The sequence below is a fragment of the Pyxicephalus adspersus genome, chromosome 6 (genome assembly GCF_032062135.1).
Source record: "Pyxicephalus adspersus chromosome 6, UCB_Pads_2.0, whole genome shotgun sequence".
Classification (NCBI taxonomy): domain Eukaryota; kingdom Metazoa; phylum Chordata; class Amphibia; order Anura; family Pyxicephalidae; genus Pyxicephalus; species Pyxicephalus adspersus.
The window spans coordinates 34,311,699-34,330,506 of record NC_092863.1 but is presented as its reverse complement, the minus strand read 5'-3'; the positions used below and the strand labels follow the sequence as shown (position 1 = coordinate 34,330,506).

At 36.0% G+C, this 18,808-nt stretch overlaps 1 protein-coding gene and 1 long non-coding RNA gene across 2 annotated transcripts in view; one reads left to right on the top strand and one right to left on the bottom strand.

Annotated features, from left to right (window-relative positions):
* Positions 1-189: 189 nt before the first annotated feature.
* LOC140332516 (uncharacterized) lies at positions 190-3,707 on the bottom strand. Its single transcript, XR_011921152.1, has 3 exons — positions 3,593-3,707; positions 2,166-2,384; positions 190-302 (listed from the first exon to the last, which is right to left on the bottom strand). It is a non-coding gene; the product is annotated as an uncharacterized lncRNA (long non-coding RNA).
* A 6,077-nt stretch (positions 3,708-9,784) lies between these two features.
* The window catches only part of RPGRIP1 (RPGR interacting protein 1), a 27,236-nt gene continuing 18,212 nt past the window's right edge, over positions 9,785-18,808 (top strand). The window contains exons 1-8 of the mRNA XM_072413858.1: positions 9,785-9,796; positions 10,014-10,111; positions 10,251-10,310; positions 11,852-11,984; positions 13,605-13,891; positions 14,027-14,126; positions 16,810-16,953; positions 17,709-17,841. Of these exons, the coding sequence (XP_072269959.1) occupies positions 10,030-10,111; positions 10,251-10,310; positions 11,852-11,984; positions 13,605-13,891; positions 14,027-14,126; positions 16,810-16,953; positions 17,709-17,841 (939 nt within the window). The 5' untranslated portion in view covers positions 9,785-9,796; positions 10,014-10,029. The remainder of the gene's footprint in view (positions 9,797-10,013; positions 10,112-10,250; positions 10,311-11,851; positions 11,985-13,604; positions 13,892-14,026; positions 14,127-16,809; positions 16,954-17,708; positions 17,842-18,808) is intronic.

Below are 18,808 nucleotides of genomic sequence, written 5' to 3'. Positions count from 1 at the left end.
AACTTCCAGGATGTTCAAAAGGTAACTGACTCCAAATGGTAAAACCAGACATTCCAATATGGCAGCACACAGGAGATTGACTGAATAGAAAGGTAGACCAAATAAGCTTCTGACCTCTGGCCATATTGCCCACAGAACCATAACACTGAGTACTAGTCCCAACAATGTATTACCAATGTAGACAGAGGATAGAAGACTTGTATATTCTGTAGAAATAGTGATGCATAATGATGCATTTTCAAAGGAAATGTCTTGTATGACGATATTGGGGTTATAAGTTTCATTCATGGGCATGGAGGAACCTACAAAAAAAGAGGACATCAAATTAAACCAGCAGCAAATGTACTATAACAAGCTAACAGTTTGTAATTTACCTGCAAAGCCTCTTACTGAGAAAAAAAAAATATTGCAACAGAAGTTGCAATACATTGTGTCCTAAAAATGCATGGCTGTTTCTGGATCCATTTGAAAGTCAATGACTGAGCAAATATGTTTCAAGAAGAACTGCATACACAGATCAGAGCTCCTGATCTCTATGCTTGTGTTAGTTCAGTGACTCTGAGAGAATTGAAGGCAGTTGATAGAGATAAAAGACAGACTAGTCTTTTTAGGATTATTAGGAAGAAATTCCTAGCAATAGCAGCCCATATACATTTCATATACCCTTTCAGTACAGGTTTCCTCTCATTGTGGTATTATTGTACATAGACTAAGCATACAGAAGCTACACACAGTCCCGTCATACGGTAATTTTCTAAACATAATTTTTACTAAAGCTATCTTGTTAGTAGAGAACATAATCTGAAAGGTCTAATATGTGCTGCTACTCTGATAATATTATGCAGTACATGGAAAACTTTCAGTTACTTAAATGTGCACCAACCAGACACTTTTTTAGGTACAAATGTTGAACTTCTTGCAAATACAAATAACCAATCAGCCAATAACATGGCAGCGTTGAGGCACATAGGCATTGTCAATACCTGCTGATGTTCATACCAGGCCTCAGAATGGAGAAGAAAGAAGGTTTAAGTGATTTTGAACATGGCATGGTTGGTGTCAGGTGGGCTGGTCTGAGTTTTTGGAAACTGACGATCTGCGGGGATTTTCACAAACAGCTCCACAATTTTCAGAGAAAGGTCCAAAATAGAAAATATCTAGTGAGTAGCGGTTCTTGTTGCTGAAATGCGTTGTTGATTCTTTAGGTCAGAAGTCAATGGCCACACTGGTTTGAGCTGATTGAAGGGCAACAGTAACTCAAGTAAGTGCTTATTACAGCTGAGGTATGTAGAAGAGCATATTTACATAACTTTGAAGCAGATGGGCTACAGCAGTAGAAGATCACAGTGGGTAGCATTCCTGTCAGCTAAAATAGGCTCCTGAGGCCTAATGTGGCATTAGCTCACCAAAATGGGCCAAGACAAATTTGGAAAAACATAAATCATAAAAAAACAAATCATCTTGGACATGACAAATAATTTACTGTACTCATAGGGCCTCCACAGTCATTAGATCCTAATCTGATCTGCACTTTTGAGATGTGATGGAATGCAGGAGTCACATCATGGATGGGTAGCTAACAAATCAGCAGCAACAGTATAACACCATTTTATGTCAATGTGGACCAAAATACCTGAGGAATGTTTCCAACACAATTTTAAATTTATGAAAGCAAAAGGGGGTCTAACCATATACTAGCAAGAGGTACCTAACAAAGAGGTTTTAATATATATTTATATATATATATATATATATATATATATATATATATATATATATTTCATATAAGTAGTAACAAGTACAATATACATCAAATCATTTGCATATCCATCTCCCTTTAGAATATCATGGAATGGAGACTGCTGAACTATACAGTAACCAAAAGAATGTTTTTTTACCTGACGCACTGCTTCTCTCCCCTCTCCACCTCAGGACACAGATTTCTTAGTACTATTTCTCGTACTTTTCATGGCACCCCGGCTAAATACAAGTATAGTGTCCCATTCATGATCAAATTGACTGCTGTCTTTCTATTCCTTACTACTAAACAAAAACATAATGTCTACCCTATACCCCTGAAGAGGCCAGCTAAACGAAACGCGTCAGGTAACAAGACGTTCTTTCGGTGTATATGTTTAATACGTTTGTTAAGTAAAAAAATGTACCTGGTGATTCTTCCATGAAGGTTCTTGTGAAGTCACTTCCTGTTACGGGGGACAAAGCTCTGTCCCTTTTCTCTCAGTTTTTGTTGTCACAATTTCACATGAATTTCCAATAAAGCCTATCCAAGCATGGTCTACTATTTTTACCATCGGGAAACTATCCCTGGGAAATGCCATGCCTGGGATTCAGCCATCAATGTAGTATTTGTAGACAGAAGGAATCTGCAAAGAGGGGAAGGGAAGATCATATTTTACGTTAACTGGTAAATATTTATTATAAATTTTGCTTTAGCAAACTGTCTTTAGGGTTTTCATCTACTTTAAATCCAACCCTAACCCTTATGCATACGGCAAGCTTTACCCTAGCTCTCACTGCCAAACCCTTTAATCCCTAACACTAACCCATTCTCTTCCATAATTATCCCATCTTGTGCCTGGAGCCCCTGTTTCATGTCCTGTGCCAAGTACTGGTATTGTCTATAGCAATATGTGAAATTTGCAAATCACCAAAATAATCAGTGATTAAGCTCCCTAGCGGTAACCCCGAGTCACACTCGGGGTAGATAAACCTATGGCAGTAATAGTAAATACAGCCCTTACCTGATCCGCCGGCATCCCACGCCATCCATCTCCGCGATCTCTATCTTCTTCCTTCGGCTGGCTTCTGCACTCAATGAGTCACTGGAGAGTTCCCGGTGAGGTTGTGCACGTGCACGTTGCCGGCGGGACGGGATGGGAAATTCAAAATCCATTTGTTTTGCATTCAATGCAAAATAACTGTATTGAATGCAATACATTGGATTTATACATGTAAAAGCACATTGTTTTCAAGAACATATATTTTACAGTATATATAATAGTATGAGTATATTATGTATTTTTTTTTAAAGATTAAAAAAAAAAGATTTTTTTTAAATATATAGATTTTTTATTTTATTCAATTCATTATTTTTACAGTTTGTGTTTGTGTTTTTTGAGTTTGTGTTTCAAACTTTATTATACTCATAATAATACATTATACTGTAAAATAAATTTTCATGAAAAACAATGTACCCCTTTTAGACATATAAAACCGGAAAGGTATGAACCGCTAGGGAGGTTAAGCAACAGTTATACATTCAGCAATTTACTAATTAGACTGGTTTTTGCTATCCAGATTATTATGCAATGTAACTAATTCACCCTGCCATTGATATGCTAAAAGATTTCCTGCAAAGTCTATTATGCTGAAACAAATTCTTTTCCTGTAGGGATTATTTAGCAATGGAAGTATTGATTGATGAGATAAAATAGTTCAGTATGCAGAATCCTTGCCTCCCCTACAATACTGAGTTTTAACCTCACATATGACTCATTAGCCTCAGTTTACGATATTCAGTTTTCCTGCCTTTCACACTGTATACTGTACTGTATATGACATGCCACATTACCTGAGTTAGCAGGTCATACAGCTTCATTTGCACATAGGAACTTGTAGCTTCTTCTCCGTCTGGTTTCAGTATGAAACTAAGTTCTGTCTTCAGTCTCTCATAGTGTTTGGTTTTGTTGAGATCACCACTTCCTTTCCATGAACAAAAATGTGAAATGCCTTAAGGTTAAACAATTTCGACTAAAAATTTGACTTCTACATGACATCTATGATGTATCTAATGCACAATATTATTCATGTTAGTTCAGTACCTAAGTCTTTATATGTGACCCAATGACAATATTAGATGTCGTGCAGTTTAGGTATGCATTACTCTGATGACTCACAGCAGTGATCTGCAACATGCCCAACATATCTGAGTTGCAGCATTCTACAATGCATAGTAATGCATATACCATATGTGTGGTGGGCTATCCTGGAAATATTGATACATGCCCAATTTTTACTGCATTGTGGTGCATGTTGTGTAGGTATTTAAAGGAAAGAGCTGCTCTGCCTTTACACAATGCACACAACTGCAGGTTAGCCTATTATCACACTTCATAATATTATGAACAGTAAATTAGTCCTATGGCAGGAATTGATACATTTCCACCTTTGTGTATTGAAATTTGTACCAACTTGTAGCAACATTTAAATCTCTTCTATCTGGAGTTTATTTGGTTAGTTAAAAAAGTGTCAAACTTTTCAACAGCATTTTTCTGTGAAAGCTTTTGTTGATTAAGATATTTTTTTGTTAGAAATGGTTACAGCAGCTTCTAGATTTATAAGGAGTTAAGTGTATGTACAGCCAACACTAAAATATTATACTAGATAATCTTAAATATGGTAATGTTGACTTATCACTACTTTCTTTACATCATTTAAACAGGTAGCAATTTGTTTTTTTTATTTATTCTGTTTTTAATGCATTCACATTTTTGTCATACATCACGTATACCAGGATGCTGCTCCTTCTGTCCATGCTGGAGATCAGGTATGTGCAGTGAGATCAGCACTTTTTTTTATATATTTTCAGGAAGCCATGTCACCCTATCTCGTGCCTGTGCAGTTTAAGATTGGGTAATGCAAGAACCCAGAAGAAGATAGCAACACCCAATGTCCAGTCTATGTTGAAAAGAAGAGAAACCAGACAGCGTGGGATCTACTGGATTTTTTAAATTCAACTTTTGCTTTAATATATGTGTTTATTCTTTTAAATAAACCTGCCATGAACATTCTCATGCATACACTTCCTGCTTTGGAGTGACCAAGCTCTGTTCCTGTCACTTAATTACTCTTCTATGTAACCACCCTGCTCATTCATCCCTTGTGCAGACTATAAGCAGCCATGCCAACGCTCATTGCATATGCATAGTCTAACATTGTTATTTGTCAAAAAAAACAGTCCTGAGCAATGATGTGCAGCTAGGACAGGGATCAGGCAGATCCTTTATTGCATAAGGGAAAGACAATGTCCTTTCTGCAATAAAATAATCTGACTGATCACAAAGCACATGTGCAGCTCAGCAATTTTTGAGTGTTGAGTTGAGTGATCAGGCAGGTAAATATAATTTATTGCAGAACACAATGTGTTCCTTTCTGCAATAAAACTCTGCCTTATCACAAATTTTCTAAATGAAGCTTTAGTGCCACTTCAAGGAGTGGTGAACAGCTGATAAAATATACATAAAGCAAAAACTGAACTGCCAAGAATGGGAAAATCAAAAACCTAAATGAAAGCCATAACTGGGTAACATACATTATAAACAAATAAACAATTTCTAGAGGCATAGTGATATTTTTACATCTCACATATAAGCATCTATACTCAAATTGCCATATCATGATCTTACTTTTTCTGTCCTGACCACAAAATAGGAAAATTAAACTTTAAACCTAATTTTTACTGTTTACTTAACTTTACATGCCTTGGATGAGTCTCCCCTTTGGGTTGTCCGTGGTGCAGTCAAATGTCATCTTATATCCCTGTCCTCTCAGATTCGACTACTAGCTTTCCTTACAACCTCCAAGGCCAGCAGTAAGTTTATCCCTCTGTGTCCAGCTTTACTATGTGCTTCTGTTGAGTATTGTGTAGTTTCCAGTCTTCCCTGGGTCTTGCTCTATACCTATTAGTACTGATATCATGCATGCATCTTCATTGGTTCAGATTTCATTAAATTGTGCACAAATCTGTATTCTTAGTTCATCAATGTAGGTTTATTAAACTTTGCATGTGCCAGATTCCTATGAATGTCATATATTTGTGTGTGGGAATCTTTAGAATTAGTAACACTTTCTTTTACATTTAAAGCAATAAATTGTTGTTTCCTTAATTGGAGAACAGCCACCCTACAATTTGGATCTATAGGTCTGTATCCTTCTCATGCATTGGGCCTGATTTATTAAAGCTCTCCAGGGCTGGAGAGGATACACTTTCATCAGTGAAGCTGGGTGAATCAGCAAACCAGGAATGGATCTGGTCTAGAATTCAAAACATTTGCTAACAATTAGCCAAAGACTTTTAAAATACATTACAGGTTTGATCACCCAGCTTCTCTGATGAAAGTGTATCCTCTACAGCCTTGGAGAGCTTTAATAAATCAGGCCCACTGAACCATTCCAGATTGAATTAACAATTATATTGGCAAATAGGAGCAAATTGTGCTTTGGATTTAAACCTTTTGAAACTGAACATTACAAATTTAAAATCCCATTGTGTAGCCATGCTTGAATGTAGCTGTTTACTGTTAAATAAGGTCTGACAATTACTCACCACCTACCTACCTCCCACATCCTCAAAAAGACACATTCTAATGTAGTCTGGCATCCACAGTTCTTCCTCCTTAGGTTTTACAATGAATTTACAGTATTTTAACTACCACAAAGTAGTTTCAAACAAGCTGCAGAAGGAACAACCGTACTGATAAGCAGCTAAAGGAAAAATTTTAAAATATGTTTTCTAAAAAGAAAAAACAAAAGCAATTGATTATTATATACAGTGCTTTAGTAAACCAAATGTCAGTCCGTTAGATTTTTCTTTAGTATGACCGAATTTCAGTTCACTGTTTTTTGCAATAAGTGTGGAGACTCTGAGTCACACACTACATAAAACAAGAAGTGTGGGGTTAAAGATATGCACTTTCTTTGAAGATTCTGATGTCTTTTTAATCCATACTGGTCTGAGACAATGATTCTTTTGGAACAAAATACAATATCTGGTGCAACAATTGTGGTCCTGCTGTTGTCACTTCTTAACCCTATTTTACGTAAAGGAACTTTGATCGTGAGAACAATCACCATTAAGTCAACAGCAACTAGTCCATATCAATTTCATTTTTTTTGTAAAGTAAAGCTCCAAATAGATATTAGAGTTTTTCACTTGAGGCGATCGTTTGTGAACATTTCAGTTGCAAATATAACTTTCCTACCAATTGTACAGTACAGATCATTACTAACCATCATTTCCAGGAACAATTATACCAGCATTGAAACTGTTCAGGTCAGTTTACAATTTTCTAATAGAAAGGTAGACTTGGCATAACAGTCAACAGAACGGTGAACATTTTAACATTTTCACAAACTATTACACTTTTACTTGTACACTTTTACACTTGTATTTATCTTCTCCATGAAATGCCAGGTAATAATCATTGGTACATTGTTCTTTCTCAGTCTATAGTAGAATAATTTTCTTGAATTTTGTGTAACCCTGTTAGCACTAGGATTAAGTAAACCAGTTGCTGCTACTATCTCCAACTCTTCCTGATGTATTGGATAATACCTTCCCACTGGACACAGCTTTGAACATATCTGGTATGCCATACATCTCCCCTTTCCTGGATTATATTAATGTATTGTGACACAAGATTTGTCTTTTTCAGCTGTTGTTCACTATCTATAATATACTCATGAAATGGTCTTTAGCCATGTGGGTCACCTATAAGCCAAGAATGTGTTTGCAGTAACATTCAAGAACCACTGTCTCTTAAATGTAAAATAAGTCTAGGTTGTTCTTTTATTTGCAGTAATATTGGCCATAGAATACCCATACTTACAGTATAAATGGAAGGATTCTGTTTTTTGTAAATCCAGACTGCTGTTAATGATCCCTGGAGCAATCTCACTTTGCCAGACTTCATTGTTTATAAGCTTGGACAGCGGGATGTTAGGAGCCATATATTAGTATTATATAATAATACATATTTCATACCATTTTATCTTTGAATCTTAAGATAATCTATTGTGCAATGAGCTGCTGCAACAAACATTGACATTTCATGTTTTAGAATTAGGACATTTGTGATAACAACCTTCTTCTGCCTTCTAGCTGTAGTAAATGCTTTATCTACATCACTAAGGACATAAAGAGTTCATAATCTTTGCTTGTTTTCATTTTGGTATAACAGAGGTATGAATCAATCTATGATCCTAACAGGTGTCAAGTAAAAGATCCTTTACAAATAATCAGGGAAGGATGACAACGGGAAGGGACAGAATCAAAACAAAACATATAAAGTCTATCAACTCACATTGGTGTTTGCGAAGTGTGCAAAGTCTGGTGAAAACGTCTAGATTATGAAGTAGTATATCATTTTGATAAATGAGTTCTACTTTATTATTAGGTGCTCTACTCCCATGACGTCAGACAACATGCTTGCAGCATTCTACCTCCCACTTTAATGGGTGCCGTGGAGGTCAATAAGGATTCTCCTTGTATAGGGGGTTGGATAAAGCTTAGTCTAAATTCAGATGGGACACTTCAGTTCTGAACATTAACCAGTCAATGTCCTGGATATTATTGAAATAAGTTGCATCGGTTGAAATCCTTTTTTGTTCAGGTATTTGGTTATGGTGCAGTTTTTGAGATGTTTAAAACAGTATTCAAGGGTGGTCCGTCACTTCAAAGCTTTCAAAACTCTTCAGCAAACGCTCACAAGTACCTGCCAAAACAGCTATTGAACAGACAAGTGTTTCAGATACCTAGCAGTCGAAAATGGTTGCCCAGGATCAGTACAACTTAAACTCAAATGTTTAAAATGTTTTCACTGTAAACTCACTGAGCAGCCGATGGGAGTTTACAGCAGATTATAGCATGCTACCTATGCATTCTTTTTCAATCTCTATCATATTCATTCTATAAAATATCTTTACAGCAATTCTTAAACTGGTAATACTCAGTCATCTGCAAAACATCACTGATTGTCCTATCTACAAATATCCGGGCAAAGCAATAGGATATAATGCAGGGAAGAGTGTGAATCTTTTTAAAGATTGTACAATTGCTGCTAGCATGCACATCACACCAATTTAGATGGGCTGCTTGAAATGTGACACGACTAATGGATACCTGTCCCTCAGTCATCCCAAATAAAGACACAGACTGTGTGAGATTAGATTTGAAATAGCCACAGCAGCACATTACAATAAAAACAATAACCAAAAACAAAATATATCCATTAAACTGACAAGAGAATATATTTTGGTATCCACTAACACAATCGGACTCCCTGTCCCCTGCTGCACCCCCCTCTCGCTAGAGGACAGTTCCATTTGGTATCTAAAACATCCTGACTTCTACAAAGGGGCTGAACCCCAGGTAGAGCCAACAAAAACTGTTCAGAAGGGAGCCACTTGATAAGCCCCATTTTGTTGACATTTAAAAGACTGATATACTCCCCACAGAACCCCCAGGGCCTGCCAACGGCTGTGACAAAAATCTGATACCTGTATTCAAAAACCTCAAGGTAAGGATGGGGACAGCCTCACCCTCCAGAGGATCTTTCTGGAATATTCAACCAACAAGCCACCTCCAACCAGGTAGGACCTTCATGATAACTACACCACACAAGAACATTTTATAAAGTATTCAAAAACTGTTACTAAAACAAACAAAGCTCTGAAAATATAATGTTAGGAAAAAAATGAATATCTAGATAGCAGAAAAACCATGCAATTCAACATCTGAAAAAGATTTGCTACGTTTCTATTTATCAGTTCTAGTACTTGTTTATAGATTGTGGTTATTTAGTTAACAATGTACTTTTATTTGTGTAATAATGCTTTGGTCACCGGTGAGGATTTAGCTTAGCAGCTAGTCTGACTATCCCTCATTGGACAACATATCCACCGTGAGGAGCAGATGGAGCTGAGATTAGCAGAAGTCTAATCCAGAGGAATAAATTGCAGAGTGAAGGAGAAGACGCATCTGAGAGATCAGAAAGAGGTAATGCTCAAAGGAACAATAAATAAAAGATATATAGGGAAAACAATATAAAAATACCTGATTGACTTAAAAGCATAATAGTACAGTAAATAGATAAACAGGTAAATATCATAGTGATATTTATTAAAAGCAACAATGAAACAGTATGTTAATAACCATTATGCTAACATTTTACTGTTAGACATTATTTTTTTAACATATACATATTTTTCAACAGGTGGAAAGACGTGACTATGTCGTTGATGGATGAAACTGCCTCAGATCTTCCAGTTAAAGACACAGACTGCAGACCGTCAGTTTTGAGAGCTATACAAGGTATTACGTTTGTAAAATTCAGGGATTTATTTTGTGTTTTAAACTGTTTTTCTTCTTTGTTACAAATCTTTATATTTAGTTAGTAATTTTACATTAACTTTTCTGATGGCTGTATAGTTATCTTTTGTCTGTTTTGCAGATGTTATAACAGAATCCAACCCACCAAGGCTATTCATGCAGAAATCTCTCAAAATGAAAGGTTTGCTAAATGTTCCTTATTTTCCATTGATTGCATTGCCCTGTTGTTTGGTATTTAACACTCTGGCATACACCATGACTGTGCAATGATAATTAGGCACACACAAAACACAATATTCTGTTACTAATTATAAAACTTGGTACACAATAACATTTATATTATTATTTTTAAATGCAATAATTTAACCTTAATACAAAAGCATTATTCGGTACATAATTATGACAGAACACTGTACACCTAAGATTACCAACTTGCCATAATAGCTGAACTCCACACAGATATTAAGACCACCATATAAAGACCTATTAGAATAGGACTAATGAAAAATTTTGCATTCTGATAATAATATGTTAGTAATACACATAATGGTAGTATTAATTAGCATTAATGGTTATTTAATGCAGTTATGCATGTGCTAAATAAATATTAAACACAATGGACGCTGCGTAATATGTTGGCTTTGAATAAATCACGTTTATTAATAATAATAATAATAATAATAATAATAATAATAATTTATTAAAACTTTTCAAAGCTGGAGAGAATACACTTTCATCAGTGAAGCTGAGTGATACAGAAAACCTGGACAGGTTCTGGTCCAGAATTGAAAACATTTGCTAACAAGATATCCATTCCAGATTTGCTGGATCACCCAGCTTCACTGATGAAGGTGTATCCTCTCCAGCCTTAGAAAGCTTTATTAAATCAGGCTTGATTAGTCTACAACTATAAATCTGTCCTGACAACTTTGTATAGCCTCTTGTAATTCCGTGTACAACAGAACTCTAAGGTAGTCTAAAGCAAAGATGCTCTGTTGAGGCTCTGCTTTATATACATGCAATCATAGGGAGGAGGTAGAAAGGAGTACTATCAATATTCAGCATTAGTTCAGTTCGTTGTTTTGAATATAGTGGGAACTGGTTGAAATCTCTCTGAGTTTCTTATTGTAGTCATTTCACTTTTTTGAGAATTCCTTTTCTTTGCCAAAGGTACAATGAGAACTGATTGGGAATTTCCCATATTGAGAGTGATCTCCTTGAGCTCATGACAACCTTGTGCAAAAAAGATCACTGCTTCCCGCCAGAGAGTAACCCCGCTTTGCAGCATTCTGTCAGGATACAGACTTCTCTACTGATGCTGTGGTAGATTTTTGGGCACAGATTCACTATACAAATTAGTAAATGCAGCCATAACATAGCAATAAAATAAAAAAAAACATATAAGTACTATGTTAAAAGAAAGCTCCTCCAGCCTACTATCATAGATTGCAAGGATATATTATAGATGTAAAGTAGTGTAAACAATGTAAAAAAAAACTTACATATAAATATTCATTTAAAATTAAAGTAAAAAGCACAATGATGATAGGCAGAGTACTGTTTTGTATAACAACCATCAGATTTTAGTGTACTAAAGATATCTTTTCTACTGTCAATCACTGCATTTTCTTATTAGGTTTGTGTAATTAATATGGATAAACACCTTTTTGTTACGAAACTTGTCAGGTTTGTTCATTCCTGAATAATAAACTTTGTATACAGAGAAAGATCTGAAGACCAGCCGCAGAGTGGCTTTGATACCCCGTGAAGAACTGGAGGACAACTTTCTACGACTTCATGAAGAGAATCTGCTACTTAAAGAATATGCCAGGAAGCAGGAGGACAAAATTAAGAGGTATAAATTATTATTATTATTAATAATAATAAACAGTATGTATATAGCGCCAACATATATGCAGTGCTGTACATTAAATAGAGGTTGCAAATGAGAGACAGACACAGGCAATGACATGAGAGGAGGGGAGGACCCTGTCCAGAGGAGTTTACAATCTAAAAGATCCATAAAAATGTATTTTTATATATAGTATAACTTTGTTATTTATATCACAAGCAAAGAAAGGGTGAGTGCCTGGGTGTCCGAGAGCTCAACCTTTTAAGTGATGTATTTCAGGTTTTATAATGCTTTAGGCAATTTCAAGAATATAATTTATCCCATGAGAGATCCCATGTTATTTAACCATCAAGGGTAATCTGATGTTTGAGTTATTTATTTAAAAAGTATAGTAGAAGAGAATATACCATGCTGGAAAATGTTATGGATAAGAAAAGTGGTAAGTAAAGTATAAAAAGTTGACTTTATAAATAGAAATAAAAAGGAATAAAAAAGTCTATCACCAGAAAAACAGCAATAAGGAAAAACTGACCTTTTAGAAGTCACACACACCTATTTCCTATAAACAGAAAATAATGGTGCTTTGTAACGAAAGTGGAGTTCCCAAAAAAATTTTCATTAGTATGCATTAAGAAAGGAAGGTTATAAAAACATGCATAAAGTAAAATCAGAGAAGCATTTGTAAATTCTGACAGAATGGGGTATAGTGATTGTAGATATCTAAATGTTGTATTCCCAGTCCCAAACCTAACCCATATGCTATTGTGAAAAATGAGTTGTGAAAAGAGTTTGTAAAAAAGTGGTAGAATGTATAACCATTACGCCAAAAGATCTGTACCTTAAACATTGAGTCATGATCATGCCTTTTGAATGTAATAAGGACGGGGAACTAATAACTTGGATGTGTACACACATCCAATGCGCATGCGCCAAAATCTCGGGCTATGCGACACAATACAACTCTGCACTGTATTCTCCTTCTTCTACAAGGTATTGATGCCTTAGGATCTAGCACCATTTTGAAAATATCTGTCGGTGCTACACCAAGCAACCCACTCCACACCCACATTTTGTATAGCGCTCTCTCTAAGCATACCCGTTGAAACGCGTCAGAATATGAGGCGCTGTTATTGATCTTGCTCTTATACGATTTTGAGTATACTATGTCTAGCTAAATGGTCTGCTATCCCATGCTATTGAATAGGAAGGACCCCCCAAATTATTATACAGTGTTTGTACTTGTTGTGACAATCTGTCTTTTATTTTGTTGTATTATTGATACAAACGTTTTGTGCTGCAAAAAAAAAACAAAAAACACAGTCTTAATTATCTTTGCTTTTGAATTATGTTTATAGGGGGGGTCCCACTAAACATTACAAGAGATAGGATTAGAACCATTATATTTTTCTTTATGTAAAAGATGAATTTATTGATTGATGTGTTAAACAGAGGCATAAAATCTATCATCACAAGTATTTGTCACAATATGAATTCCATAGTTACAGCACTGCATATTCCAATCCTTCACTCTCAGAACTGGGATCCACCTACCTATAATGTCAAGGATAGTAAATACATAAGTGGGTCAAATTAAGAGAGGTAAAATCTTAATTTTCTTTACAGAATGGCAACTAAGCTGCTTCGCCTAACATCGGACCACAAGCAGCATGGAGAAAAGAAAGCCAGGAAAGATGGCAGAGATTTAGAGGCTGAGGAATCTATGGAGAACTTACAGGACCGGGTGAGAGACCTGGAACGCAGGAATGAAGCCTTAAGGCAACGGCTGACTACATACAAGCAACGCCTACAACTGCAGGATGGATGCAGACATTGTCCCTATGGTGCAATATCAGCACGAATTAATTCTGGTATTAGAAAAACTACAACATTGCCTGAAAAATATAAGAAAGGTAGGTAAAAGTGTTTGAAGAATATATAGTATAAACATATTGTGCATTCATTATTAAAAAATGCACAAACAAAGTTTTGTTTTTGGTCATTAAATGCCCTCGCACTGACTCATATAGCAATACCTGTGTTTCTAGGTCTACGTGTGCAAGGTCCAGACACTATTCCACCACAAGTAACAGCTGATTACTGGGGGGAAAGTCTCAGTGATGAAGCCAGAACAGAGGTTGATAGACTGTAAGTATCATATAAAAAGTCACATGACACTCTGGTGATAGGAATACCCCCAAAGCATAACCTGGCATTTATCCTGGCTTGGGTGCATCCAATTCATTAAAGTATAAGTAAATCCAATTTTTTTGGTTTGTTGTACATTTTGGGGGACTAAAATTAGGAGAACATGTAGATCAATTGTATAGAGTGTAACAGTCACCAACTAGGACATTTATCCATGCTGTCAGTGGGATGAACTTTAAGGAAGTCCCAATGCTTCTCATTAATTATATCCTCATATTGTGATGCCTTTGAAAAGGCTCTGATAATACTTGTGGTAGCTACATCAGGCTTTTTTAAGGGCAAACAAAATCTCCTCTCTAGTTTTGACTTCTTGAAGACCTGACAACCATTCCCTATCATGGTTGGTTTAAAAATGCCAGCTTGCTGACAAATTTAAAATAAGATATATTAGAGCACTTGAAAAAAGGAGGAGGTATAGCACCAAATAGAGTAGCCCAGAAATTTGCAGAGTTATCTCTTAGAGACCCAGCCTGTGAAAGTCAGGATCCAGGAGAGAGAAGAAGAAATAAAACAGGCTTTTGTAGGGCCAAGTGGTTTATCATAAAAACTAAACTTTATTTGCATCTAAAATCTAAACAGAGACCACCTATGCTAGTCCTGGCTCACCATAGGTGTGCTATTCTACCATCAAAGATCAGTTACAATGAGTTTGAACAATAATAATAATGTAGAATTATGGCTGGATTTCCCTGCCCAACACGTTTCGCCCCGTGGGGCTTCTTCAGGGGATCGGGAGATCCTGTAAATTGTAACATTGTGTGGTAGGATTAATCTCATGCAAGTGCTTGTTAAAAAAAAAGAAAAATAATGTTGATAATGTTTAAAACATCTTACTTAATGGGATTGCTGAAACCTTGAACTCTTGGAGGAGGCAAAATGTGGTGCCTGTTGTTCCTCAAATATGAGGGAAGAAGTAAAACCAGGTGTTGTTATGGACTGGCTGGTCTGAAAAAGAAAGAAGAAGAAATATTGAAAATATAGGTATAATATCAATTGGAAAGATTCATTGATGGTTGTCTCAAAACCAAAATGTGTATTGCTACTTACTACTGCCTTTATCTTTTGTTGGTGTGCTTTAAACTGGATTATGAATCGGGAGAGATTTTTTATTAGTGTGAGAGTAGAATGAGGTGACAGGCTGAAAATAAATTGATAATTTGCACTCACAATATTGAAGGTGAGGTGTACCGTATCTAACAAAGACAGGTACCGGTGATTACAGTTGGTTAGGCGGGATAGTGGTTTATATCCTTACATGATAATCTGTAACTGTGTTGATAATCCCACAGATTATCATGTAAGGATACAAACCACTATGCCGCTTGGTGTGCATCCCAAATTGAGGTGCCCAAACGGGGGATGAGGTGGGCCCTCAGAGCCCCAAAGAAAAAGTGAATTTCCTCGGAGCTGAGTTGACCAAATAAACACCCTAGACAAAGGGTTCCCCCGTCCCCCGTAAGGTAGCTGATGGCAGCAGGGTATCGTGTTGGGTGTTGTCAGGAAGCCTAATTGTCTGTTGTTCGTTTATCCACAGGCATTGTTGGAATTCCCCACATCTGAAGATCCCTGATGGGGGTGTGGTTTTGATTTCCTCTGTGCCAATGTGGAAATCGCTGGATATTAAAGTGTCCTTAAGAGATATATTAGAGCACCCCTGCTATTAACATTCTTAGTTTCCAGTGGATTTCCCCTATACATTAGTGGTCAGAATGCAACTTCAACAGACAGTAAATAAAGTCTGTGGGTGACCCCACAACTATGTAGCCATCATTTTATGGGAGGTCAATCAGCCACAGCTCAAGGAACTCCTGGAAACTTCTAGTAGAAGCCTAAGGATCCATGGAACCCTGAGTGAAGAATGGCTGCTCTATGCAATTATTCTTTATATTCCCACCTAAAGTGAAAACAGTGAAGAAAATGAAAAAGGAGACTAACTAAACTCATTTAATCAAAGAAAAATATGTCTTCCCAATTGGTGTTCAAATTATAAATACTGCCACATCCCAATTAATAACTGCAATACAACACTATACTCTATATGGGACTTTTTAGGTGGCTCAACTAAATAAAATTTATCAACAATTGATTAAAATAATTACGTAATAAGGAGCATTTTAGTTTCCAATGTAAAACACTTAAACAATCAGTATTTTTTCACCCAGCATACATAGTATTTGATCAGCAATTTAGCGTACATATTTTCTGATTTTGCTCTCTGTTCTCTACGCGTTTCGCAGCAAATCAGTCTGGTTCATCGGGGATATTAGAGAACAATCCTTGCATAGAAAATCTTTAATATAACATCATCCTTAAGATATCATCTGTTATACTCTCTCTTCACCACCGCCGACCAAACTATGAAAATGAAGCACAGGAGGACTGGAGGAGGAGCTGGAATAAAGAGCCCTTTCAAACAGCTTTATCTATACTCCAAACATTTACCATTCTTTCTGTCAGCAATAGAAATTAGCCTGTGCACGGAGCTCCCAATAAACAAACAAGTTAATTCCCTATAGCTCCATTTTTATTCATATTTTCTAATCTTACTTAATATCTTTACAACAGAATATACTTCATGAAAAGCAATTATTAAATTATGTCAAACTATCATCTTGTCTTTCAGATTTCAAATTATTAGCAGGCAAAACTGCAATATGGATGAGAAAGCAGCAGTTATATTAAAGCACATGACTGCTGCGAAGCCTAAGGATCAGGAGACAGAAATCATGCTTTCTCTGCAGCAAGTGCGGCAGGCTGAGGACCATCGGTAAGTATGGACTGAATTTATTTGGTTTGATAAAGTCTAAAATAAATTGCTAAAAGTTAATGTATGTATTGTGTTTCTAAAAGCATACCTAAACTATAAAAATATTGCCACTAGGCAGGTCCTATATTATACTGGCATTCCTAATAAAAAAAAAGATTGTGAACAGGCAGAAAAGTAGGTTTTATTGCAGAAGGGACACCACCTGTGCTGAACTATAGAACTATAGCATTCCTGGCAATTATTTAAAATAATGTGCCTACTCAGATATTAGCTTGATTGTGCAATTATTTAGTGTGTATAGTAAAATATCCTGCTTCTACATTTTGTACATTTTGTAGTATGTATATAACATATGAAAAATAGATCCTATGTTACATATATGAATACAAATAAAGCTAAGCTCTTTTTTTGGTTATTAGAAAAAAAAATTAGTTCAAAACAACTTTAACACGCTTCATAGGCTAAAAGATACTGGCATGGTTTGATATTCTCCTTGTGAAATCATGGAAACTTTAGTATAAGTCAATTAATGGTGAACATGGGAGAATTAGTGAGAGTGAATTCTCTGAATTACTGATATGATGAATAATATAGGAAGACACTTTAATATTGAACAACAGATGCATATTTTATTAATAGGATGTAATAAACTTTCACTAGGATGAATTTGGGGAAATCTAGTTTCAGGCTTTTTCCATCAAACAATTTTTTTTTGAGAAAAGATTAACAAAAACACTGGAACTTTTCAATCATAGCAATGTAGAAGAAAGTAACAGTACTCTGGATCTATTGTCAAAAATCACTATGGGTTCTATTTATGAAACAGGTAATCAGACATTCCGTCAAGCATTCCCTTGTATAAATCTTCTGGGTCCGTGTGTTTCATTGGTAGTAATTGATTCCCTGTTTTATAAATAGAGCCCTTTGTGAATGATGGATAGAAATGGTTATACCAGAGCACTGGTATTTTCTGTGCAGTTAGCACAGTTATTTACTCATGCAAAGACAGGAAATCTTGTGGGACAGAAGTCTTAAACCACTTTCAGTTCATGCTCTGAAAATGTCAACACTTTTATGTTACATAGTAGGTTAGGTTGAAAAAAGACATAGGTCCATCAAGTTCAACCACTAGGGAAATAAAAATATCCCAGATATAAAACCCTTTAAGACATAGTTGGTCCAGAGGAAGGCAAAAAAACCCCTGGTACAATTTGCTTCATCAGGGGAAAAAAATCCTTCCTGATTCCATGAGGCAATCGGATGCTCCCTGGATCAACAGTCACTGTTATTTTTACTTTAAGTCCTTAATACCCAGGTATGTTCTGTGCTTATAGAAAAGCATCCAGCTTTTTCTTAAAGCACTCTATAGTAGTTGCTGAAACTACTTCCTGAAGGGGCCGATTCTACATTTACACAGACCTTACAGTGAAGAATCCCTCCTTATCCGGTGATTAAACTTCTTTTCCTCCAAATGCAAAGAGTACACCCTTGTTCTTTGTAATGATCTCAAAGTGAATAATGGGGAAAAAAGTTCTCTGTATGGACTGTTTATATATTTATACAAGGTGATCATACCCCCCCCTTATACATCTCTTTTCAAGGGAGAATAGATTCAGTTCAGCTAATCTCTCCTTATAGCGGAGCTCCTCCATTCCTTTTATTAGTTTAGTTGCCTTATCTGCCCTCTCTCCAAGTCAACAATGTCCCTTATGTGAACGGTGCCCAAAACTGGACTGCATATTCCAGATGTGGTCTGACCAATGCTTTGTATGAGGGCAGGATAATGTCTCCATCTCTGCAGTCTATTCCTATTTTAATACAAGAATGTACTTTGCTAGCTTTAGATATTGCAGCT